At 38.4% G+C, this 27668-nt stretch overlaps 1 protein-coding gene across 2 annotated transcripts in view; it reads left to right on the top strand.

Moving 5' to 3' along the window:
* Positions 1-27668, top strand: part of LOC150087207 (tetratricopeptide repeat protein 39B-like) — a 349901-nt gene that overhangs the window by 107860 nt on the left and 214373 nt on the right. For both annotated transcript variants that reach the window (XM_090371071.1, XM_090371072.1), the window contains exons 2-3: positions 12653-12690; positions 18429-18545. In XM_090371071.1, the coding sequence (XP_090227197.1) occupies positions 12653-12690; positions 18429-18545 (155 nt within the window). The remainder of the gene's footprint in view (positions 1-12652; positions 12691-18428; positions 18546-27668) is intronic.

Raw genomic sequence — 27668 nt, 5'->3', positions numbered from 1 at the left:
TGGACTGTGTCCATCGATATTGGTGGAAGGTCGAATGTCATTCAGGGAGCACCTGAGTTTTGTATCAGATCTATTGCACCCTGTAATGTTACACTTTTATCCCGAAGGTGATGGCCACTTTATGGATGAAAATGTAACAGCGAATCGTGCAAGAATGGGTCGGCGAACATGATACCTATTTCTACCATCTTCTAAATCTCAATCCTATTGAGATCAGGTGAATGTGGGAGCCAGGGAAGATGGTATTGAGAGCGTGAGGGATATGCTAGAATTGAGAATGTGTGGTATATACTAGAGAGAGCTATTCGGCAACGAAATCCTCTTTTTTCAAATTTGTTGCAGCTACGCGATATTTTGCTCGCAGAATGATTACAATTAGAACAAAACGCACGGAAAAATCTTATAGAACACTTGCTGTTTTTTGAAACAAAGGCATCCTGATTCTATACTGTATAAAGGTTCGTATTATTTTATTATTATTATTTTTTTTTTTTTTTTTGCCAGTGTGTGTATAATAAAAATAATAATAGGGCAAATCATTTTTCATAATGAGGCATCTTCGAATATTAATTGCTCTCTCTCCAGCGTTATAATTGCAGGTACTGCTTGATGATTACAACTTATTTTAAAGCCGAACTCAAAAATTTCCTACTCTAAAAGTGCAGTAAACGGAAGTAGGGCACCGATCTTGCAATTACTGAAGATGAACAAAGATGAACTCGAGTAACGAGATGATAGAAAAATAGGTCAGCCTTTCATGTGATGCAACTCCCGGAACCCACTTACCGCATTCTGTCCTATTCTTTTCCGTTGTCTACCTTTTTATGGCTTTCTGCTGTGAACGGATTGTCCGCCCTTGAACTGCATGAACTCAGACCGAAAATATTGCCTCTCAGCAGAGGATAACTAGAGTACGGTAAACGTAGCTCTAACTAAAGGCGACAATAGACTAAGAAAACACTCGGAATAATTAAATTTATAATTTTAAAAATGTCATTTTTAAAATTAAATATAATATCATAATAAATTGCTATATAAGGCGCACGCTTTTCATATTTTATTTTGTAATTTAATTATAAACGTGAGCAACTCTGATCATTTTGTTATAGGAGATTCAAACTGCCCCTTATTTTTTTTTATTTTTAAATCAATATGAATTATGCACTAATCCCCAAAACAGGAATATATGCCAGGAGATAATGTGATATATAATAGAAGAGGAATTTACATATATTGTAAACTTACAATTATTATAAGCCGTATGTATGATAAAGAAGTGACATTATCACCGAAATGAATGACCTAGTGACACAGCTAGGATTCATAAGAAAATGAAATCGTGGACGTATAAGTAATGTATATTCACCTGAGAGAGAGAAAGAGAGATTATGATAATGATCGGCACAGTGGGATCGTTCTTGGCGTAAACCGGGATCACTTCACTTTTGGACTTGACACATTTGATTATTAGGCAGGGAGCCCTGGCTTGTTCATAGAATGGACAGCTGGGAGCCTCAGGGGTGAAAGCGGATCAACTTAGAAGGGTCTTTGTACAAACTGATATGTTTGGTGAACAACTATTTCTGTAGTCCTAGCCTTCGCACATCCGCTTGTACTCTATGTGCAGCTTGTCGATGAAATTTTCTAGTAGCAGAAACATCCTTTCAAGGCTCTCCAGTCTAGTTATTTAGGACCGGAAAGGAGAGTCATTACTTAATTTGCTCTGAGGCTTACTTCGCATGATGGCATCTCTGTCATGCTATGGATTGCGATCCTATGCGTGAGTAGCCTAGAATGCGGCTGAGATGGCTTAGCCACGTTACAGGAAGATTCAAAATTGACTGCTGCAGAGGCCTAACTCATTTATGTATAGAAGGCCACTGGGGAGACTCCATATCAGCCCATCGATATCAGCTGACCAGTCAGTTTTGGATGATAGCCTCTTGAGCTCTCCACAGAGTAGCGAGGGTTTTCCTCTTAAAATTGGCAAAGTGCTGGGGGAAGCTAAGATAATCATTCCAAGCTCTTCGTACTGCTTTTGTTGATTGTATAAACATCTAGAGGGTAGTGATGTTGACCTAGGGTCCTTTAGTGAAGTCCGTGTATACAGACTTGGATGAGTTATGTTCCAAGACGATGGTTTTGACTGCGGTATTTGCAGGGACGCATTCTTGAAACACTCAGATCCATTCGAACAGCTTGTGTGATGATTAATACCTTGAGGTCATCTGCATAGGAAATGAAGATCTTATACAGAGATAGGAAGGATTTAGTATGACCCAACAGCAGGACAACTAACTCCTCCCCTCTCTCCAAGGTATACCTCTATTCAAGATTAAAGTTGCAGAAAGCTCTGTCATAAGCCACGTGAAAATTGGTTCAGTTAGTTTGACTTTTGCTGAGGGCGCCTCCGTATCCAGGTGGGCAGAAGCAGTAGTGCGTAGCACACGCTTCTTGATTAGACCGGGGTTGGAGACCGTGACCAACAAATACGGAGGATTCGGAAGGTCAGGGAATGACCACCGCATATCCCCAGCCCGGATAAAGGGTGAGGGTTGGCGTAAGGAAGGGCATCCGGCCTTAAAAAAATTGCATGCCAAAACAATAAAAACGCTGACCCCATATATAATGGGAAAAAGTGAGGACAAAAAAAAAAAAAGTTTGACTTTTGCTTAGCTCAGGTAGATGACAAACTGAATGAATATTTTGCATCTACATTCACAAATGAGAAATTCTCTAAAAAGGCCAGAAGTTTATCAAATTCTAACAGAGAGCTAAAATGATTTTGCAATAACTGAGAGGAAACTTGAAGAGAAATTGTTAAAGTTATATATAAAAAAGGCACCTGGGATGGATAGGATCCAGTTATATTAAGGGAGGCAGCAAAGGAAGTAAGCAAACCCTTAGCCATAATTATGAGAGCATCCTTGTATTCAGGAGAGGCCACCACGAACTGCGAATGTATTCCCAATTCACAAAGGGAGATCAAAGGATGACACCAGTAAATACAGACCTGTTGGGATAATGGATACTTCTGTTCCAGGAAAAGTAACGGAGTCACTGCTTAAAGAAGTAATGCAGGATCATCTAGATAACACTGTTGTACTTCAGTTATAGCTCAGACGCAGCATGAGTTTGGGAAGGGGACATCTTTTCTGACCAATTACAATGTGGTCACAAAGGAACTGGATGCAAAATATAATTTTGATATCATATACTTGAATTTCAGGGAATCTTTTGATACTGTTTCACATAAGACTGCTGTGGAAATTGGAGCAGTGTGGCATTAAGGGAAAGTTGCTGCTACGGGAAAAGGGATGCATAAGTGGAAGAAGACAGAGTGGTAATCAGTGGACACTGCTCTTTGTGGACCAATGTTATTAGTAGATTAGCATTAGCATTAGTAGAGGCATTTGATGCAAGAAAGCAAGCTTATGCAGCATCAGCCAAAAAAAAAAAAATAAATAACTACTTCCACTTCACCCCTCTGTTCGTTCGAAATACCTGTCCAGCTGAGCCTTAAACTTATGTAGGCTATCAACTTCCACGACAAGAGATGGAAGTCTGTTCCACCTACCAACCACCCGCTGGCTAAAGGCAAATTTCCGCACATCTATCCTACCTCTGTCTTTCCTCAATTTGAACTTATGCCCTCTCAGGTGATTATTCTGAGCAAGAGGAAGAATCCCATCAGCATTGAGCATGCTCAAACCATTCAAGGCTTTATACACCTCTATCAGATAACCTCGCTGGTGCCTAGTCTCCAGACACTGTAATTTGCAAAACTTAAGCCTTTCTTCGTAAGAGCACCCCTTTGTTCCATTCACTAATCTTGTTGCCCTTCTCTGTACTCGTTCCAGCATCTCTACATCCTTCTTGAAATGAGGCCTCCAGGCCTGTATACAGTATTCTAGGTGTGGCCTGACCATTGCCTTATGCAAGGGAATAATCACCTCCTTATCCCTGCTAGAAAAATTCCTATATATCATTGACAATACACCATGAGCTACTCTTGCAGCCCGTCTGCACTGCTCAGAGAACTTCATATCGGCCTGCACAACCACCCCCAGGTCCCTTTCATTCTCTACTACTGTCAGTGTAGTACCACAGAGTTGATACGTTGCTCTGGGGTTGCTGTTTCCCATATGTAGTACTTTACATTTGTCAATATTAAACTTGATTTGCCACCTCTCAGCCCATCTGCTCAACCTTTCCAGATCCTGTTGCAGCAGCATAGTGTTAGTAGTATCCTTGACAACCCTGCCAACTTTCGTATCGTCTGCAAACTTGGACATTAAGCTTGATATACCATCATCAATATCATTTATAAATACAGAGAACAATAAAGGACCCAATACTGAACCCTGAGGGACTCCACTAATAACATTAGTCCGCAGTGTCCATTGATTACCACTCTCTGTCTTCTCCCCCTCAACCACCCCTTTATCCATAGCAGCAATTTGTCTCCAATGCCACACTGCTCCAATTTGTGCAGCAGTCTTCCATGTGCAACAGTATCAAAAGCCTTTCTAAGATCCAAGTATATAATATCAAAGTTATTCCCTGCATCCAGTTCTTTTGTGACTGCATCATAGTATCCAATCAAATTGGTCAGGCAAGACTTCCCTGTGTCCGAGCTATAACTGAAGTCTTGTCTAGATGATCCTGCAGTGCTTCTTTAACCAGTGCCTCCATTAATTTTCCGGGAACAGAAGTTAAACTCACAGGTCTATAATTACTTGTGTCAGCCTTTGATCCTCCCTTGTGAATTGGGGTCACATTTGCATATCTCCAGTCCATGGGTACCTCCCCTGAGTCCAATGAAGCTCTCATAATTATGGCTAAGGGTTTGCTTACTTCCTTTGCTGCCTCCGTTAATATAACTGGATAGATCCCATCCACCCCAGGTGCCTTTCTTGTGTTTATCTTCAACAATTTCTCCTCCACTTTACTCTCAGTTATTACAAGATTCTCTAGCTTACTGCTAGAGTTGAATACACCTCTGGCATTCCCCTCGCTGAATAACTCCTCATGTGTGAATGTCGATGCAAAATATTCATTTAGTTTGTTAGCTACCTGAGCAGGGTCATCAACAGTTGACCCATCGATATCAAGTGGACCAATCTGATTCATCCCCTTCCTTCTAGAGTTTACATAAGTAAAGAATTCTTTGCTGTTTTTTTTTCGCATCCCTTACCAAGGATCTCTCGTAATCTGCCTAACCTCCTTTGTAACTTGGTTACAGATCAACTTGTATCTATCATAGGCTTCTGTGTCACCTGTTAATTTGTATGTATCCCATGCATTTTTCTTCTCTGCCATATGCCTCATTAGTTCATCTGATATCCATTTTGACCTAAACCTTGAACAATATTTCTTAGTTGGTATGTAAAGCCTAGTAGCTTCCAAGATAAGTTCTTTGAATGCTTCCGATTTTGAATTTACTGTTGGTAACATCATCAGTTGATCCCACTGTATAGAATTTAAATACTGTCTCAGTCCATCGTAGTCTCCTTTACTAAAGCAATACCCCTTCCCTTTACCCCTGATGGTAGTTACCTCTTTGAGTAACTCCCACTTCAGAACACTGTGATCACTGCCACCTAGTGGTTCATTTATCTGCAGATTCTTAATGCATGAAGAATCACTACTGATAATCAAGTCAAGAGTATTACTCCCTCTAGTTGCCTCCCGAACATGCTGATGTAGAAAACAATCATCCAATAAATCCACAAAACCTTGCTAGTGTGTGAGTGACCAGCCCCCAAATTCCAGTCAATATCTGGGAAATTAAAATCCCCCATTATAAGACTCTGATTTACTGGCCTACTCTATTTCCCACTCTGTGCAGTTTCTTATTATACTCATCAGAGTCATTAGGCCTATAGCATACTCCTACTCTCAATTTTGATCTCCCAATGCTTACGTCACACCAAACTGACTCGACACTGCACTGTCCAGCGATGTCGACTGGCTTCACTTCCTTGGATTTTATGTGTTTCTTAACTAATAGTATAACCCCTCCTCCCTTCCTATCCTGTCTATCCTTTCTGTAGACATTGTACTCCCCAAATTCCAGTTTTGCATTCCTTATATCTTTGTGACACCACGTCTCTGATATCCCAACAATATCTGCTTTTGATGTTTTGGGCAATAACTCAAATTCATAAAATTTATTTACTAAACTCCTAGCATTGGTGTACACGCAAGTATACATGCACCTGCTCTTCCTCTTAGCCACCCTAACACAACCCATGTGTTTACTTGTACCCCCATGATTCCTAGCAGTCTCTGAAATATCCTGCATTTATTTTCTAGGCCGCTGCTCATTCCAATAGAAGCAGTGCAAGAATCACTTTCTTCCCTGCCAGTGGCTACTGTTAATCTATTAGTCCTTGTATCCTCCCCAATCTAGCAGTTTTCTGACCGACGTAACACTGCCTCGATAGCATCAGCAAACATTCTTGCACCCTTTCTATTTAAGTGTATCCCATCCCTGTAGAAGCAGTCTCTCCTCTTAACAAGTACAGACCAGGCTGAAAAAAATTCTACCCCTTGAGCCCTGCACAATCTTTCCAGGGCCGAATTGATCGACCGGGCCCTCATCATATACTCCCTGCTATCGTGTCTGGGCAGAATTGCAGACACTTTCAAATTCAACCCTAATTCACGGCTTTTTTTCATCAGTGACCTGTACTTGTTAAGTAATTCAGCCTGTCTCCTACTCTTAACATCATTAGTGCCAACGTGTACAACTATATCACTTTTTGTGCCCTTAAATTACCTCCATGGTTTTGGGTTGGCCCCAATGTTTTCTATATTTATCAATGGTATTGACGAAGGTAAAAAGGTAAAGAGGCCTATGTCCAAGTTTGCAAAGATACAAAGTTTGCAGGGTTGTTAATGACAGTGCCACTGCAACAGGATCTATAAAAGTTAGGGAGATCGGCTGAGAAGTGGCAACTGAATTTTAACATTGACAAATGCAAAGTGATGCATAAGGGTAACTCCAGAGTAAAGTACCAACTGTGTGAACCTATATTGGACAGTGAAGAGTGAAAAAGAGCTCGGAGTAAGTGTGCAGTGAGATATGAATTTCGCTGAGCAGTGCAGACAGGTCGTCCGAACAGCTCATGGAATGTTGTCAATGATATACGGGAATTTTGCTAATACAGTAGTCAGGAAAGGGTAAGGTCACAGCTTGAGTATGGCATACAGGTCTGGAGGCCTCATTTTAGGAAGGATATAGAGCTGCTGGAACGAGTACAGAGAAGGGGGAAGAAAGGTGTGCTCTTACCAAGAAAAGCTTCATTTCTGAAAATCACAGCATCTTGATACTATGCACCTGCTAGGTGATCTGATTGAGGCTTTGAATGGTTTGAGCAAGCTCAGCGCTGATGGATTCTTCCTCTTGCTCAGATTGCTCACTTGAAGGGGCGTGAACTCCAATTGAGGAAGGACGGTTGCAGAATAGATGTGCAACCGTCCTTCCTGTGTGTGTTCAAAATAATATAAAAGTATAATTTTGATTCACAAATTTGCTTACAAATGTCTGCTGGCTTGCACTCAAGTGAATTATGAAAGAACGCTTTCTAAATTAAAAATTATTAAAAATCGGTTACGATCGACTATGAACCAAGAAATATTGGAATCGTTCTTAATATCACCTTCCGTTGACATAGTACTACCATAGTCACGCTCAGGAGATGCTTAGGGGAATAAATTCCCGTCCTCAAGAATATTTATATTATATGATTGTACTCTCACGTCTTGATACTTGTAAGTCACCAGCATTGGAACGTTCCCCCCCCCCACACAACATATATATATGTCTCTGTATATACATACGCGTGTGTGTGTGTGTCATGATGTGTCATTGCTTACTACCGCCAGTAGAAGCCCTATGATACTGGAAAAATTTATTTATTTAATTATATGATATTCTAACATTTTCAGCATAATTTACAGTTCAGTTTTTTTTATCGCGAGGCCTCTTATTAAGCAACGTCCCTGAAAAATGTTTGCCAGTTTTGTGGTCCAAAATTGGCTCTTCAGTTTGAATTTTACATATTCACAGAACCACTTAAATACTGCCCAAGGCCTGATCACAGTGGCGTAGTTCCTCCTGAATCCCTGCCAACCTTTGTATCGTCTGCAAACTTGGACATTAAGCTTGATATACATCATTTCATCAATATCATTTATAAATACAGAAAACAATAATGGACCCAATACTGAACCCTGAGGGACTCCACTAATAACATTAGTCCACGAAGAGCTGTGTCCATTGATTACCACTCTCTGTCTTCTCCCACTCAACGATCCCTTTATCCATAGCAGCAATTTGCCTCCAATGCCACACTGCTCCAATTTGTGCAGCAATCTTTCATGTGCAACAGTATCAAAAGCCTTTATAAGATCCAAGTATATAATATCAAAGTTATTCCCTGCATCCAGTTCTTTTGTGACTGCATCATAGTATCCAATCAAATTGGTCAGACAAGACTTCCCCTTAACAAAACCATGTTGTGTTCAAGCTATAACTGAAGTCTTGGCTAGATGATCCTGCAGTGCTTCTTTAACCAGTGCCTCCATTAATTTTCCAGGAACAGAAGTTAAACTCACAGGTCTATAATTACTTGTGTCAGCCTTTGATCCTCCTTTGTGAATTGGGGTTACATTTTGCACATCTCCAGTCTATGGGTACCTCTCCTGAGTCCAAGGAAGCTCTCATAATTATGGCTAAGGGTTTGCTTACTTCCTTTGCTGCCTCCTTTAATATAACTGGATTGATCCCATCCACCCCAGGTGCCTTTCTTGTGTTTATCTTCAACAATTTCTCCTCCACTTTACTCTCAGTTATTACAAAATTATCTAGCTTACTGCCAGAGTTGAATACACCTCTGGCATTCCCCTCGCTGAATAACTCCTCATGTGTGAATGTCGATGCACACATTCACACATGAGGAGTTATGTGTGAATGTCGATGCAAAATATTCATTTAGTTGTTTAGCTACCTGAGCAGGATCATCAACAGTTGAACCATCGATATCAAGTGGACCAATCTGATTCATCCCCTTCCTTCTAGAGTTTATACAAGCAAAGAACTCTGTGCTGTTTTTCTTTGCATCCTTTGCCAAAGATTTCTCGTAATCTGCCTTCGCCTGCCTAACCTCCTTTGTAACTTGGTTACAGACCAGCTTATATCTATCATAGGCTTCTGTGTCACATGTTAATTTATATGTATCCCATGCATTTTTCTTCTCTGCCATATGCCTCATTAGTTCATCTGACATCCATTTAGGCCCAAACCTTGAACAATATTTCTTAGTTGGTATGTAAAGCCTAGTAGCTTCCAAGATAAGTTCTTTGAATACTTGCCAATTTGAATTTGCTGTTTGTAACATTATTAGTTGGTCCCACTGTATAGAATTTAAATATTGTCTCAGACCATTGTAGTCGCCTTTACGAAAGCAAAAACCCTTCCCTTTACCCCTGATGGTAGTTACCTCTTTGAGTAAATCCCACTTCAGCACACTGTAATCACTGCCATCTAGTGGTTCCTTTATCTGCAGATTCTTAATGCATGAAGAATCACTACTAATAATCAGATCAAGAGTATTACTCCCTCTAGTTGCCTCCCAAACATGGTGATGTAGAAAACAATCATCCAATAAATCCCCAAAAGCCTTGCTAGTGTGTGAGTGACCAACCCACAAATTCCAGTCAATATCTGGGAAATTAAAATCCCCCATATATTATAAGACTCTCTGATTTACTGGCCCACTCTATTTCCCACTCTGTACAGTTTCTTATTATACTCATCAGAGTCACTAGGCCTATAGCACACTCCTACTCTCAATTTTGATCTCCCAATGCTTATGTCACACCAAACTGACTCGACACTGCACTGTCCAGCGATGTCGACTGGCTTCACTTCCTTGGATTTTATGTTGCTTAACTAATAGCGTAACCCCTCCTCCCTTCCTATCCTGTCTATCCTTTCTGTAGATGTTGTATTCCCCAAATTTCAGTTCTGCATTCCTTATATCTGTGTGACACCACGTCTCTGATATCCCAACAATATCTACCGTTGATGTTTTGAGCAATACCTCAAATTCATCAAATTTATTTACCAAACTCCTAGCATTGGTGTACACGCAAGTATACATGCATCTGTTCCTATTCTTAGCTACCCTAACACAACCAGTGTGTTTACTTGTACCGCAATGACTCCCAGCAGTCTCTGAAATATCCTGCGTCTTGTTTTCCAGGCTGCTGCTCATTCCAATAGAAGCAGTGCAAGAATCACTTTTACCTCTGCCTGTGGCTACTATTAATCTATTAATCTTATCCTTGTATCTCCCCAAGCTAGCAGTTTTCCGACCCATCTAACATTGCCTCGGTAGCATCAGCAAATATTCTTGCACCCTTTCTATTTAAATGTATCCCATCCCTGTAGAAGCAGTCTCTCCTGTTAACAAGTACAGACGAGGCTTTAAAAAATTCAACCCCTTGAGCCTTGCACAATCTTTCCAGGGCCGAAGTGATCGACAAGGCTCTCATCATACACTCCCTCCTGTCGTGTATGTGCAGAATTGCAGATACTTTCAAATTCAACCCTAATTCACGGCTTTTTTTCAACAATGACCTGTACTGGTTAAGTAATATGCACACTGGGCTTCGAACAGACAATTGCAAAAGTGGGCATGCAAGATGACACTTTCAAAAGAATTACCTTAATCCACAGGTCAACAGAATTGATCACCTCAACAAATGCTAGATGCCGATTAACATGGTATAAGGAGCGCTAATCCTGGACTGCAGAGCAGTGGAAAACAGTCCTATGGACAGACAAGTCGAGCTTCGCACTCTACCAGTCTGATGGTCGTTCCTGGGTGTGGCAAATGCCAGGGGAACAGTTTCTTCTTGATTGTATCCTCCCAACAATAAATATATTGTTTTATTTCAAAGAAATACCAGAATATTATATGGGTATTTCTGTGAAATAATAATACAAATACATACCTCTTTTAATAATAAAAACAAAAGAAATTTAAAAAATATAATTATTTTTCCGCAGAGTGAATTTTTCTTAATAATTTTTCATTATTTGCTATTTCTTCGTAAAATTCTTCACAAGAATTAGCAAAATTACACTTAACTTGTATTGCTTTCAGCGTTTCTACGGTCAGTTGTGTTTTTTTCTGGTGTCCACAACTTATTTACTACCGAAAAAACTCTTTCCGTTGCACATTTGGTTCCCGACCAGCATAATGCAAATCCAGTTACTCTTTCCAGATGCCTGTATGGTTTGTACCTTGTGTAAAAATGTTTAAATATTTGGAGCCACTTCAGTGACTTCATATCTGTTGTCATTTTTTCGTCATTCCATTGTTTTATTTTTGAATATCAGCATATTTTTTTTAAACATCAGTTAGCTTCATTTTATCGTGATTCATGACATAAAAATTGTGATTCATGATGTAAGTATGGAGGTACATGTCCAATCCGAGACAATCCCGGACTGCCCCATACAATTCTGGACATCTGGTCACTTTAGCTATTGCGTTCCAAACCACCAGATTCCCACCTCCATTTTCCCATTCTATTTTCTTACGAATCAGAAATTATGAATGATAAGCGGAATCAGCTCGGAAACGATTATTTAGAAACAGTTTGAATATTCAACTTTGGGGAGAAGAAGAAAAAAAAAATGAAAATAAGGTATTACTGCTATTTTTACCCCATAATTTACATATTTCCAATTCGCAAATAAACATAACACCAACGTAGGTTTTGAGTGGTTTATTATCTTCAAACAAAACGAAATTAGTTTTGAATCTATATACTGTACATAATGAAAAACACGACACCAAACACTTTTTTTTTCCTTTTTTTTTTTTTGCTGATTGGTAACCTTTTGTATTGCGAATTAGTTTTTAAATACTGTATAAAATTTATAAAGATATAAATTGATAATTTTTAAATATAAAAAAAAAACTTTAGAAATCTTCATGCGTTCCCAGTGGGATTTGTGTATGAACAGAGAATAGCCTAGCACTGTTGTACCCCAGAAAATCTTTCTGAGCGTCGTTTGGTGGCATGTATGGCTAGTTTCCGATCTCTCTCTCTCTCAGGGTAACTCTTTTTTTTTTTTTTTTTTTTTGGCTGGTGCAGCATAAGCCTCAGGCTTCCTTACCTCATATGGCTAATAATAATAATAATAATAATGTCTGCACTTTTAAATACAAGACAGTTATAGTGGTGACATCTATTGACAAAACATTGAACCGGCGTGATCTGCTAAAAGCTTAGGTGACCAATATACTACTGAGATTTTTTTCTAGACATAAATATAGCTACGTTTGATGATTTAAGAAGATTTTATTTTAGCAGCACTTAAATAGAATAGCAGCTCATAACTACAAATGTATATATGACTGCAGAATATATGATGCAGTAATTATTTTATAGCATTTAAACATTAGTATGTCATGAATTTAGAGGTAATAAATATCTTACTTGTGAGCTTGAAAATTTAACTGCAATTAAAGGAAGTTATTTTATGTTGATTTGTTCTTCAGATTTCAGTTAGTGTTGGAATTAATGGTAGAAATTTAAATGTGTGGTTCTTATGTATTTATTTCAGGTGTACGAAGATGAATGGCCTGATGATTCCTTAGCAGAGTGAGTATACAAATAAATATGGTGTCAATTTTTTTTATAATTTGTTGTTAGTAAAATAGTGAGAATTATAATACTAGTAAGATTAGTTTTATGTTATGGCATTATTCCTTGTAACTGAAAAACAAAAAAAAAGCACATGCTAAACTAAATTAAAACAAGTTTCTTCATTGGATATTTCTAGATCAGTGTGTTTCTTGACAGATTTTTCTGTAAAACTTCCATTTGATCTAAAATTTTTGTAATGCCTTCCCTTCTTAAGAAAATTCTTTTTTTTTTTTTTTTTTTGACTTTTATCAAAAAAATTAATATTCTTATTTATACCACACACATAAATAAATCTTTTAAATTAAAGCTTTTTGTGTGTGTGTGTGTGTGGTGTTATAATAAATTTAGTTCTGTGTGAACAAAACAGAACTAAATTGTTAGACTTAATTTGCTTATCTAATAATAATCATGAGACAGCTTAATATTGTTAGAGTACTAGTCTGCCTTGCATACTGCTGCAAAGACAGCTGGAAATGGGTAGATATTCATTTGGACTAAATGTTATGTGATGTAGTCACAGGAAATTGTATGGCAGTTTTGTTAATAGTAGGCAAAATTGGGATAGAAATAGACACCTCTGCTCACAAGTAACTAATGGCTTGGAGTGTCGAAATAAATAGTTGAAGGAAAGTAACAAGCAATGTGCTGGTTTCCAAAACATTAAAGTATGTGTTGAAATCGCCAGTGCTGATTCTGCAGCTGCAGAGAAATTTTGTGATGTGTGGGAAAAACACCCTTCTAAATCTCTACAGCCCTCAGCTACCACAGTAGTATGCTTATCAGCTGGAGATTTAATTCTGGCAACGATGCTCGAAAGGTAAAACTTGCTGACATTATGCCTGTCTCCTCTCTTTTAATTTTATAATTTTGAAATTTTTGTAATTTTGTCCACTTTTATAATTTTTCCTGCACATGAGATAAAAAAAAATTGAATAAATAATTCTATTTACATGTTCATCGAACATTTTTTTTTGCTTCAATCAAATTTGCGAGTGTTGCATATGCATTTAGGGAAATTCCGGTTTACGTAAAATTCTGACTTACGTAGAGTTCAGCGGAACACAACCCTTATGTAAGGCGGGGTTGTGTTCTGCTTTACTATACATTTATCCTTATCTGTATAGTAAAGCACCAACACACACTGCTCTATCATTAATATTTGGAACCTCTCGGTTGATATTTGGTCATATTCTACCTAAACACCACATCACACAACTATAAATATGCTCATAGGCCTTTAAGGAGACAGTAACAGAAGTGTGAATTTTTTATTATTATTATTATTATTATTATTAGCTGTATGGTGCAAGGAAGCCTGAGGCTTATGCTGCACCAGCGGAAAAAAAAAGTTCCCGAGTTATCCTGAGAGAAAGAGGGGTAGAAGGGAATCGCCAAGAAAGAGAAGGATGATGATATCCAACTCAGGTCCCTGGGTGTGCCAATCTCATACTCACCAGATGTGAGCCCTTGGGATTAATGCAAGATGCTGTGTTTGATGGAGTTAACACTTCCAGAATGGAATGATAATAGGGTCCACATAAGCAGTCAGTCTGTACATGACACTTCAACAGCATTAGAGATCAGCCTCCGTAGCCGAGTGGGCAGGAGCGGGAGTGCAGTAGCACACGCTCTTTGAGTAGACCGGGGTTCAAGCCCCTGACTGCTGAATACGGTCGATCTGCCAACCCGCACTGGACCAGCGTGGCAGATTATGGTCCATTTCCCTCAGCATGAATTGTTGAGGAGGCTTCCACCCTGCAGTGGGTTGATAATGGCTGCACTTTACTTTTTAGGTCAACAATTGGGATGTGATCTGCAAATGGAAGTGGCCTCATGCTGAAACTCTCACAAAATGACCCAGAAAACTTCTGAAGCTGATGGAATGTGACAGAACCCTGCAAGGAATGATTGATTCAGAATGCAGGTTGATGTTGTTGCACATATACAAGTCCTCAGTGTGTTGATTGGGACACATGTCAGCACCAGTACAGTGTGCAGGAGCTGCATGATATGGAGTAACAGACATTGTCTAGCTTGATGTAAGGTCCACTATTCTTGGACCAATGGAAAGCTGTATTTTTGAGTGACAAGTCATGATATATGGTCTACCAGTCTGATAGTTGTGGCAGATGCCTGAAAAAAAGCTACTTACTGGGCTGTGTTGTCTGCTGTGATGTTTAGAACTGTTTTTCATGGTTTTGTCTGTGACCAATGGTTGTTTTGGACAAAACCACAAATGCTGAGTTCTATCAAGACATCCTGGACAATAATGCATTGCCTATATTGTGGCAGCATGTCATACTGCTTGCATTTTGGCATGCTGGTTTGAGGACATGAGCATTAAAGATGGACTGGCCAGCCCAGAGCCTTGACCTCAATCCTCTATGGAACCTCTGGGATGAATTGGATCATTGGGTGCATGTAACAAGAGACTGCCCAAAAGCAGCACTGAGATTGTCACCATTATGAATGGAAAACGGGGTAAAATACCAGAGGGCATTTACAAAAAAAAAAAAAAAACCCCAGTGGAAAAGTTCCATGGAGACCAGAGTCTATCAAAAAGCCAAAGATTTTGGCCCTCATCGTTAGTTTTCCCGTAAGTAACAGTTATTTTTGGATATGCAGATGTCTGGATATTAATGGTAGAGCACTGTAAATTTCTGCATGTTTTATCTCAGCACATGAGCTAAGTCTATTGAATAAAGGAAGCAGGAAGAGAACATATGCTTACTGTCCATATGTTTCATTATATGGGGTGAGCGAAAAATTATGCAACCCATTGTGAAATATGTATTATCGATTGTAATTGAACACAGTTTGTCTGATATTCATCAGACTTTATTACTCTTTCCACAAAACTCATGAAGAAAACTTTTCAGCAGAGTGGATTATCTTACGGAAGTGTACAAAGATTTTAAAACTCCATCCATATCGTGTACATGTCATGCAGGAACTCGAGGAACCTGATAAGGAAAAACGAATTCAGTACTGTATGTGGTTTACCTGCTTAATTCAAGAGGCTACTAACATTTTAGCCAAAATTTTCTATACTAATGAAGTGTGGTTTCATCTAAATGGATATGTTAATACTCAAAACATCACAATATATGGAATGTGGAAAATCCATGTCTTTCACGAAAGACTGTTGTGCTCTTTGAAAATTGGTATATGGTGTATTGTCTCTCGATGGCAAGTTATTGGTTCCATTTTCTCTAGTAATATAATGTGCAGGTTGATTATTTTTGAAATTTTAGATGTGTTCAGAAATTTTATTATGTATTCTGATAGTAATTTAGCATATTGCCCACCTCATGAAACTTTCCTATAGTTGCTAAAACAGTAACCACAAAAAATGGTTTCAAATAATCATAGTCTAATGGCAGTACTGTATTTTTCAACTTCAGTCTGCAATAATGACAGCTGTTTATTCCAACCTCAACGTGCTGCATTAATGTGTTCACTCATCCAAGCAAGCTCATGGAAAATATTATCCCGGAAGGCAATTTTTTTTGCCATTGTGGTGGGTGAACAACGGCAAAATGCTGTACCTAGGGCTAGAGCCCCGCTTGCTCCTTCTGGCTCTGGTAAAGATACCTCGGAATTTCGAAAGGGATGATTGGGTGTGTCGGGTGCTTCCATATAGGAAAGGGCATGTCTTGTCTTTAATTGTCCTAAATAATAAATAATCTTTAATTGTCCTACAGATTGTCCTCTCTGTATTTACAGAGCTCTCTGTAAATACAGAGCTGTAGTATGGTAGGACAATTAAAGATTATTTATAGATCTCGCACGCACTGTGATGAGTGCCAGCAATCCCGCACCTAGATCGCTGCAGGATTACTGGCACTCACCACATTTCTTTAATCTTAGGGCTCAAGCCCCGCTCGCTCCTTCCAGCTCTGGTAAAGATACCTCGGAATTTCAAAAGGAGGGATGATTGGGTGTGCCCGCCTAAGTGCAAATAAATAAAATAAATATTCTGTTTATACTCCGGGACGACCATGAAACAGCACCGTATTCAGCAGTCATGGGCTTGAACCCCGGTCACTCAAGGCACGTGTACTTATGCACCCACGCGCCTGACCACTAGGCTATGGCTGTTTCCTTATTGGTTTTCCTCGAGTGAATTCATCGCGAGTGTTTCCCGTAAATTGTGAGGAATTTAAGTTGAATGGACATCTGAGTCTGGCTGCTAAAATCTGCCAGACTCACATGTCCATTTACGAATGCGCGTGTGCATGTTCATTTTCATATGCGCGTGCGCAGGATCATTTTCGTATGTGCTAGAGCATGCGCAAGTCCGTTTTCGTATGCACGTGCGCAGGACCTTTTTCGTATGTGCCTGTGCATGACCATTTTCGCATGCGCAGGTCCGTTTTCGTGTAATATTTAATTGATTTCATGAGAATTGATTTAATTTCACGAGTATATTAAGTGATTTCACGTTGGTCATAAATTAATATTAGTCACTCGTAAATTAATATCAGTTATCAATATTATCAAGTAATATCAAGTGCAAGAGCATTACTCTTGTGGACACTCAAACATTGGATACATATTTAGATATGTCAAGTAATATCAAGTGCTCTTGCACTTGATATTACTTGATTTGTACTTGATTAGCACAAAATTTAACTCTGAATTAGACATGTTAATTTTTGTAGCACAAGTGAATATGCAGGAAGAGATCTTTATGTTGTTGTTATTTGGTTTTTAGGAGCATTAGCAACTAAGGCCATATTGCTCCGGGGATATGCGGTGGTCATTCCCTGACCTTTCCGCATTCTCCGTATTTGGTGGTCATGGGCTTGAACCCTGGTCTAATCAAGAAGCGTGTGCTACGCACTGCTCCTCTTGCCCACCTGGCTACGGAGGTGCCAAGAGATCTCTAGTCGAGAGCAAGTCCCAGGAAGAATAATTTAAGGTAATCTCCTCTTGTGGACACTCTAATATTGGATACATATTTAGAAATGACAAGTTTTATTCATTTGTGCACACACCCTTATATTCTCAGCATGGCATGCTTAAATGCATGCTACCAATCATGCAGTGTTTGGTCAAGTTAGTTGTTACTCCAACCAAAAGAAATCTCTGGTTATTTTGTCAATGTCAGTATTCTTTAGTTTAGCACTCAGCATTTTTTATTTTTATTATTGGCATATTGAATCTGAAGCCATGTAATAAATTACATAATATTAATAGTAGTAATGCAATATCTGTTTTGGAAATTCGGCTTCTTTCAATAACTTTCAGAAATTACATGTTTTATTCATTAGAATTCATAGTTCATTTATTCATTAGTACAATACATATTTTATGTAATGTGCTTCCATACCAAATTGCACTAATGTGTGTTACTTGTGTTATGAACTCTTGCATTTTTATCATTTATAACTTAACTGTTGTGTCTGTCAGTGTATAGTCTTTTTGTTAATATTCACATTTTGCTACTATAGTCATGTGATCTTCTGTTTTAGCTACTATAGTGCTGGGTATTATGATATTTACAAAAAAATTTGTGAATTGTGAATATTTTGATATTTTGCAATGAATGGATAAAGAATACCAAATTGAATAATAATAGTTTTGAATAGAATCAAAACTATTATTATATTTCAGTCAGATCAAATAGAATAATAGTTTTTCTGTTATCAATAGTTTATTTATGTGAGTTTTTTTTAATGTATATTTAGTATTCAAGATAATCCAGAGAAGCCATCACTTGCTGAGAGTCTTGAAGCAGCACTTACAACATTAGATCTCTTTCTTGAAAATAAGTATGGAGAAGCATTAGAACTAATGGAGCCATGGTAAGTTTTATCATTTTTAGCAAGTTTGCTGTAATGAACCATTTCTGCTAGAGACTAATGTTTTTGTAAACAAAGTACACTGCCATGTTTAATATTTTAGTGTGATAAGTAAATACAGTGGAACATATGTGTAACCTTTGAGACTTGAAGATTGCTATTTTTTGGACAATAAATCTAATCAAGCATAAATTTTTAGAATCCAAGCACAGATAAATAGCAAATCCATAAGCAGCTTGGCCACCTATTTTTTTGTTAATTGTGTGATGAAATTACTTTTTATTAGATTTTTAGCTATACTATTTCATTCTTATTTGTTCTTTTATCAACTTGCACCATGGGTCTAAATTTTGAAACAAATTCAGTGATGAAGTTAATGAAGCAATTAACTACAAAATCACTTAGTAAATTTTCATTTTAAGATTAAAATAAAATAATGAAAAGGGCAAATATCTACACATGATATTTTTACCAATAGTCCAAGAGGATACCTGTGCATACATGACCAAAATAGACCACCAACTACCCTAAAATCAATGCAAAAAAAAAAAAAAAAACAGTCATTCCAGAGGGTAAAATGCATCATGATTTGTTTTATTCAGAATGCAGTCTTGGTCATAGCCTTTTAGCATGTAATATTCATGTTACATATTTATCTGGCATGCTTAGGATAGGAGCAAGCCAGTTTTCTGAACAGTGTGTGTATGTGTAGTACACATTTATTTGTTTTACTTCCTAACAGCTATAAATGAAGTGTCCTTTATTAGGTAAACCTACCCATTTCACAAAATAGAGCACTCCTCCATGAAAAGGGTAGGTGTTGTCATCATATAATAATAAATTCCATTTATTAGCTCTGTTGTTATTTGGTTTTTAGGAGCATTAGCAACTAAGGCCATGTTGCTCTGGGGATATGCAGTGGTCAACCCTGACCTTTTCGCATCCTCCATATTTGGTGGTCACGGGCTCGAACCCCGGTGTAATCAAGAAGCGTGTGCTATGCACTGCTGCTCCTGCCCACCTGGCTACAGAGGTGCCTTATTAGCTCTGATAATTACAAGCTTGCTCCGGGACAACTAATGAAACAGTTATAAGGGCTTACATTATATGAGAACAAACAAAAATTTAACCACAAAATTTGGAATAAAGTACAACTCATACAAAAACAAATAAATTAATAACACATGAAATGACTAATACATAATGTAGCAGATGTTAACATTACTGATGCAATCAATGTAGTTCCTGACCATATAAAGCCGGATTATGGTATATGGAAAACTGGATTCAGTTTGCCAATTGCTGTTGAGTCAGATGACAAGATAATTTGTTCATTGATATGGCATTATGGCCTTTGGAAGTAGTGAATCCAGTGGTACTTCTTCTGTTCTATTATTATAGATTTAAATTTGAGATTTTCATAGGGGAATGTACATTGTTGGTGGTTATGCGGAGGAGAGTTTTTGCAGAGCATTGATGGTTTGCGAGGTAATAGTCTGGCTCGGCAAGGTTTGTCAGCAGAATGCTAGGCTTAGCACTACCATATGAGATGAAGCGATTAGGCTTAGAGGTTTGAGGATGAGCATTCCTTTATATTTTGAAATAATACTTACATTATTTCACCGTCGACTTCCAGGGATATAAGAGCCATTAGGGCTGTGCACATCCATATATTTAACTATTAACATAATCACATAGCCATGTGAAAGCTAAAAAATGGGACACAGCACATAAAAAAAGGCAGCCAGAACACTAGTGCCATCTGGTCTGTGCATCATGTGTTCATACCATGTGATATCATACAGGTTGGCAGTTACTTAAGGATGCTCTATGTGTATATTTCAGTGCAAGAATGAGCAAAATGAAAGACTTGAGTGACCTTGTACATGGCATATTAGCAAATTTATTCAAACTCTGTGCATCTATTCTGCAACCATTCTTCCTCAGTTTGAATTTATGCCCCCTCTTGTGCATAGTCTGAGCAAGAGGAAGAATCACGTCAAGATTAAACACCTCAATCAGATCACCTCGTAGGTGCCTAGTTTCCAGACACTTCAATTTGAAAAATTGAAGCCTTTCTTGGAGCACCCTTTTTTATTTCACAAATCTCATTGCCCTTCTCTGTATTTGTTCCAGAAGATGTATATTCTTTATCCAGACCTGCATACACTACTGAAGTGTGGTGTAATCATGGCCAAACAAAGGGATAACCACTGTTTAATAAATCTTAAATAAATTGTAAGCAAGGGATGCCACCAATTTTAAATTCTTGTTTTTCACCATGTGCATGTAATTATCAAGAATAGACTTAAATTTATCCTGCATTTTTCCTGTTTGTGTGAGAACTAACAGATTTCTAGAAATTTCAATGGAGAAATCAAAGAAAACACATTTCTTGAACGGTATTGTGAATCAGCTGTGCAGACCAAGTAGACAAACAGCACAAAATTTCTGAAATTGCTTCCCAATTTCGCAGAGGTTTTGGAGACGAAGGTATCCAAGTACAAGACCCCTGCACAATGGCTCCAGATTAGTACAGTGTTTGAATGATGTGCAACAATTGGTTGATGCTTTTCTCAAGTATATCTTCAGGACAGAATGCACTGGTCCCACAGGAGTTAGTTACTGTCAGGGAAACGGAAATATATTGTGCAAAAAAGATAGGTGGAATAGGACCAGGGTATGTCTGCCAAGGGGAAAAAGTTGATGACGTTGTAGCGCAGATATCATCTTTTAAGGGCACAAAGGGTGATATTGTTGTATCATCCTGTGGGCCCTTAAAATTTGCACTAATACATTAAGTGTAAGAGATCTGCGGATTTACTTAACAAGTACAGGTCAACATTGAAAAAAGTTGTGAATTAGGGTTAAAGTTGAAAGATTTTTAAATTTTAATTTTGCCCAGACACGATAGGAGGGAGTATATGATTGAGAGCCTCGTCAATCAATTAGGCCTTGAAGAGACTGTACAAGGCTTATGGGGTAGAATATTTTTCAGCGTGGTCTATGCTTGTTAACAGGAGCGATTGCTTCTGCATGGATGGGATGCACTTAAATAGAAAGGGTGCAAGAATATTTGCTGATGCTATTGAAGCAATGTTAGGTGGGTTGGAAAACTGCTAACTTGGGGGCAGGAGATTCACAGACTAATAGATTAACAGTAGCCGCAAGCAGAGGTGGAAATGATTCTTGCACTACTTCTATTGGAATGAGCAGCAGCCCGGAAAGAAAGTTGCTGGGGATTTCAGAAACTGCTGGGAGTCTTGAAACAAGTAAACACATGGGCTGTGTTAGAGTAACTAAGAGTAAGAACAGGTGCATGTATACTTGTATACACACCAATGCTAGGAGTATAGTAAATAAATTTGATGAACTTGAAGTGTTCGTCAAGACACCACAGCCAGATATCGTTGGGATATCAGAGACAGGGTGTCACACAGATATAAGGAATGCAGAATTGGAATTTGGGGACTACAATGTGTATAGAAAAGGAGGAGGGGTTATGCTGTTAGTTAAGAAACACATAAAATCTAAGGAAGTGCATCCAGTTGACATAGATGGACAGTGCAATGTTGAGGCAGTTTGTTGTGACATATGCACTGTGAAAGCAAAGATGAGGGTAGGAGTTTGTTATAGGCCTAATGACTCTGATGAGTACAATGAACAATTATACAGAGAAATAGTGGGCTGGTAAATCAGAGTGTCTTATAATGGGGGATTTTAACTTTCCAGATATTAACTGGAACTTGTGGTTTGGTCACTCGCACACTAGCAAGGCTTTTGTGGATTTATTGGATGATTGTTTTCTACATCAGTATGTTATAGAGGCAACCACAGGGAGTAACACTCTTGATCTGACTGTCAGCAGTGATTATTCATGCATTAAGAATTTACAGATAAAGTAACTACTAGGTGGCAGTGAACACAGTGTACTGATGTGGGATTTGCATAAAGATGTAACATCAAGGGTAAAGAAAAGGGTTTCTGCTTTCATAAAGGTGACTGCAGTGGTCTCAGAGACTATTTAAGTTCTATATAGTGGGACCAACTGACGATGTTACCAACAGCAAATTCTAAATGAGAAGCATTCAAGGAAGTAACCTTGGAAGCTACTAGACTTTTTTTGTTCCAACTAAGAAATACTGTTCTAGGTTTAGGCCCAAATGGATGTCAGATGAACTAATGAAACTCGACACAGAGAAGAAAAATGCATGGGATGCATATAAATTATCAGGCGACACAGAAGCTTATAGTATATATAAGCTAGTCTGTAATCAAGTCACAAAGGGAGTTAGGCAAGCAAAGGTAGATTATGAGAAATCTTTGGAAATGGATACAAAGAAAAACAGCAAAGAATTCTTTACTTATATAAACTCTAAAAGAAAAGGGATGAATCAATTGGTCCACTTGATATCAATGATTTGACTGTAGATGATAATTCTCAGATAGCGGCTGAACTAAATGAATATTTTGCATCTACATTCACACATGAAGCAAGTTATTCAAGGAGGAGAGGGCCAGATGTTTATCAAACTCTAATGGGGAGTTAAATGATTTTGTAATAACTGAGAGCAAAGTGGAGGAGAAATTGCTGTTGTTAAAAATAAGAAAGGCACTTGCGGTGGATGGGATCTATCCAGTTATATTAAAGGAAGTAAGCAAACCCTTAGCCATAATTTTGAGAGCATCCTTGGACTCAGAGGAAGTCCCGACAGACTGGAGATGTGCAAATGTATCTGCAATTCACAAAGGGGGGATCAAAAGGTGACAGGAGTAATTACAGACCTGTTAGTTTGATTTCTGTTCCAGGGAAAATAATGGAGTCACTAGTTAAAGATGCATTGCAGGATTATCTAGACAAAGCAGTAGTAATAATTCAGATGCAGCATGGGTTTGTTAGGGGGAAGTCTTGTCTGACCATTTTGATTGGATACTATGATGTGGTCACAAAGGAAGTGGATGCAAAAAATAATTTTGATATCATATTCTTGGATTTCAGGAAAGCTTTTGATACTGTTGCACATGGAAGACTACTGTACAAATTGGAGCGGTATGATATTAAGGGCAAGTTGCTACAATGGATAAAAGGATGGTTGAGTGGGAGAAGACAGAGTGGTAATCAATGGACTAATGTTATTAGTGGTGTCTTCGTGGACTAATGTTATTAGTGGTGTCTCCCAGGTTTCGGTGTTGGTCCCATTGTTGTTTTGTATATTTATCAATGATATTGATGAAGGTATATTAAGCTTAATGTCAAAGTTTGCAGATGATAGAAAGGTTGGGAGGGTTGTTAATAACAGTAATGACATTATGCTGCTGCAACAGGATCTGAAAAGTTGGGTAGATGGGCTGAGAAATGGCAACTGAAGTGTAACATTGACAAATGCAAAAGTACTACGTATGGGTAGCAGTAACACACAGAGAAATGTACCAACTATGTGGTGTTACACTCAGGGTAGTGGAGAATGAAAGAGACCTTGGGGTAATTGTGCAGTGAGATATGAAGTTTTCTGATCAGTGCAGGCAGGCTGCCAAAGAAGATCATGGGGTCTTGTCAATTATATACAGGAATTTTGTGAGCAGAGATAAGGAGGTGATTATCCCCTTGTATAAGGCAATGGTCAGGCCACACCTTGAGTACTGTGTACAGGTCTGGAGGCGTCATTTTAAATAGGATGTAGAGTTGCTAGAACGAGTACAGAGAAGGGCAACAAGACTGGTGAAGCGTACAAAGGGGTGCTGTTATGAAGAAAGGCTTAAGCCCTGCAAATTGCAGCTTCTGGAGACTAGGCACCTGTGAGGCAATCTGATTGAGATGTATAGGGCCTTGAATGGATTGAGCAGGCACAATGCTGATGGGATTCTTCCTCTTGCTCAGATTACAAACCTGAGGGGGCCTAAACTGAAATTGAGGAAAGACAGTTGTCGAATAGATGTGCGGAAATTTTCCTTTAGCCAGTGGTAGTTGATTGCTGGAACAAACTTCCATTTGTCATTGTGGAAGTTGATAGCTTAAATAAATTCAAGGCAGAACTAGACAAACATTTGGAACAAATGGATGGGTGAAATGGGAAGGTTTTTTTTTTTTTGCTGAAGCTGCATAAGCTTGCTTTCTTGCATCAAATGCCTCTGCTAATGCTAATGCTATTTAATTTTTTCAGTTTGTGATCAGTAAATACTAATGAAGTGAAGTATTTCATTTACTTCCTTTGCCATTCTTCTTCATTAATTTAAGATCTTAATTTCCAAAATTACAAATTGCAGTTTACTGAACATTGTTTTGAATTATATACACTAATACTCTTTGCTATTTGGAATCTCTAATGGGATCTGTCCGTGGTCTCTCAACAAGAAGGATCAAACTCAAAAATTTGGTAATTTATGTGATTCTAGTATTAGTAGTGGCAATTGGCATAAGGAAGCATGCTTATACAGCAGCGGTTCACCTCCCCTCCCAAAAAAATCTCATCTGTACATCCTCTCTAACAATTTGTCTAATCCTTTCTTAAATTTACTAAAAACTGCCCACTTTACAACCCCAGATGGAAGTTTGTTCCAATGATTAGTTGCCCTTTGGCTGAAATCAAATTTTTGCAAATCTTTCCTCCAATCTATGTGTGTTGTCCAAGAAAGAGTAAGGATGCCATCAGTATTTTGTTTACTTATTACATTTAAAGCCTTAAACACACTACAGTCAGGTCTCCTTGCAAAAGCCTAGTTTAGGCACTGCAGTTTGTGGAAATTTACTCTATCTTGCTGTTAAGGAAAAGCAAAAAGATTAGTCAGGGACACAAAAGTGTTCCTGAATAATCTTTTTTATTTATCTCTGTACTTGTTCTGTCAGATTCCCATCCTTCCTAAAATGAGACCTGTATGTAGTACTCCAGAAATCCTTGTACCATCTAAGTGGTGCAAGGATTTTTGCCATTATCAGTGAGGATACTCTAAAGGGTCAGGTAAACTGCTAGTTAGGGAGGAAGAAGGGTAATTTAGATCTGTATTTATCAGATGATATGGGTTAAAGCAGTGCGTGCACTCACCTCATGAATTCTCTTTTGTTGCTACAACAGCTGATGTTGATAAGACATTCTAAGGATAGCAATATTTCAAATGAGGAGGCAGATAAAGCTTGGGATACAAACCTAAATAACTTCAAGGGGTGTGTCAGGCTAGTGAACTGTAGAAGATTACTTAGTCTCAACTGTGTCTACAGCAATGTCAGGAGTGTTGTCAATAAAATGGCTGAATTTGAATTCCTGGTTAGGACAACTAATGCTGATATTATAGGACTAACAGAAATGTGGTACCACCTGGAAATTGGTGATGGCAAGTTCCACTATGGTATGTATAATGTATTTAGGAAAGATAGGGGATGATAGAAGGGATGGAGGGGTCATGCTTCTTATCAAAAGCAGTCTGAGCACGAAAAGAGCTTTTACTGAGTCTGAAGTTACTAGCATAGAATCTGTGTGGCTGCCAGCATAGAATCTGTGTGGTGTTAGTTAGTCAAAAGCAAAGGAACAATGAGAGTGGGAGTAATGTACAGTCGAGAAGATTATGACGAGAGTCTTTACATGCATGTGGAATGGACAAGCAAGCGAGAATGTCTTATTGTGGGTGACTATAATCTACCCCAGATGCATTGGACTGAGTAGGAGGGAAACTCATGATGGAGAAAAACTTTTTTTTAAATAAACTAGATTATTATTATTTATACCAGCAGGTTAGAGAAAGTACTAGGGGTGAGAATATTCTTGACCTAATCATTACTAACGGATCAGATAACATCACAGGGCTTAAAGTACAGGAACCGTTGTCAGGAAGTGATCATTCAATCATCAGCTAGAAGATGAAGAAAGATGTTGCAGTAGCTAAAGGTAACGGCACAGGATTTAACTTCAGATGAGGAGACTGAGAGTTTAAGGCACTATGTGGCATCTGTAGAACTAGATGGATTGCTGAGGGATGGTGAATACACTTGAATTATGAAATACTTTTAAAGAAAAAAATTACAGAAACCACGAATACATACCTTTAAGAAAGTATTGCAGGAGGAGGATGCTGAAATGGATGACTGCAGAGCTGGCTGGTCAAACAGAGCAGAAAAAGATAGCATGGGACAGTTACAGAGCAATGAAAAGTGCTGAAGCCTACAACAGGTACAAGTTGATCTGTAATAGTACCACAAATAAGGTCAGAAAGGTCAAGGCTGCATATGGGAAAGCATTGGCTAAGAAAGCAAAGAATGTGGAGAAGGAATTTTTCATGCATGTGAATACAAGTAAGAAAAAAGCAGACCATTTGGATCCTTGTGCAATGGGTGTGGGAAGTCTTAGGTAACCCAGCTGATGTTTCAGATGAATTTAACAGGTACTTTGCATCTGTCTTTACTGATGAAGGACCCTTCATGCTGAGAAGAGGCTGTGCAAGTGAGGCTGGCCTATATGAAATTAGTGCATTTACAGATGTACAAACGATTGTTTATCAGAAAAACGTTTGAGCATAAAGGCAAGTAAAGCTCCCTGGGTTGATGTCATATACCCTGTAGTTTTGAGGGAGAGTGTGAGGGAGTGTATTGAACTATTGAGGTTAATTATGAGGGCATCTTTGCACTCAGGGGAGATGCCTTTGGAATGGAAAATTGCCAATATATTGCCAATACATAAAAGCTGTTCTAAGAGTGAAGGTGATAACTAGAGACTGGTTAGTCTGGCTTCAGTGGTAGGAAAAATCTTAGAGACAATGATTAAGAGTGCAATCCAGGGATATTTGGATAGATATGACATTCTGAAAGACACAACATGGCTTTGTTTAGAGTAAATCATGCTTAACTAACTTAGTAGGCTATTTTGACACAGTTATTCCTGAGCTGGATTTAGGGAACAATTTCAACATAGTTTATTTAGATTTTAGCAAAGCATATGACTCAGTCCCTCATGAGAGATTATTGTATAAGCTTTGAACAGGTTGATGGGAGATTTTAATTTCCCAGATATTGACTGATACCTCTGGGTTGGTCACACACTGGTAATATTCTAAGATGGATTGCTTGGTGGTTGCAGGACAGAAGGCAGAGGGTTGTGATTAATGGATGTTCTTCACAGTTATTCAGATTGGTGTAATGTC

The sequence above is a fragment of the Mastigoproctus giganteus genome, chromosome 4 (assembly GCF_048544385.1).
Source record: "Mastigoproctus giganteus isolate SK-2022 chromosome 4, ASM4854438v1, whole genome shotgun sequence".
NCBI lineage: Eukaryota > Metazoa > Arthropoda > Arachnida > Uropygi > Thelyphonidae > Mastigoproctus > Mastigoproctus giganteus.
Note: the sequence above shows the minus strand (reverse complement) of the source record. Positions and strands in the feature narration are given on the sequence as shown.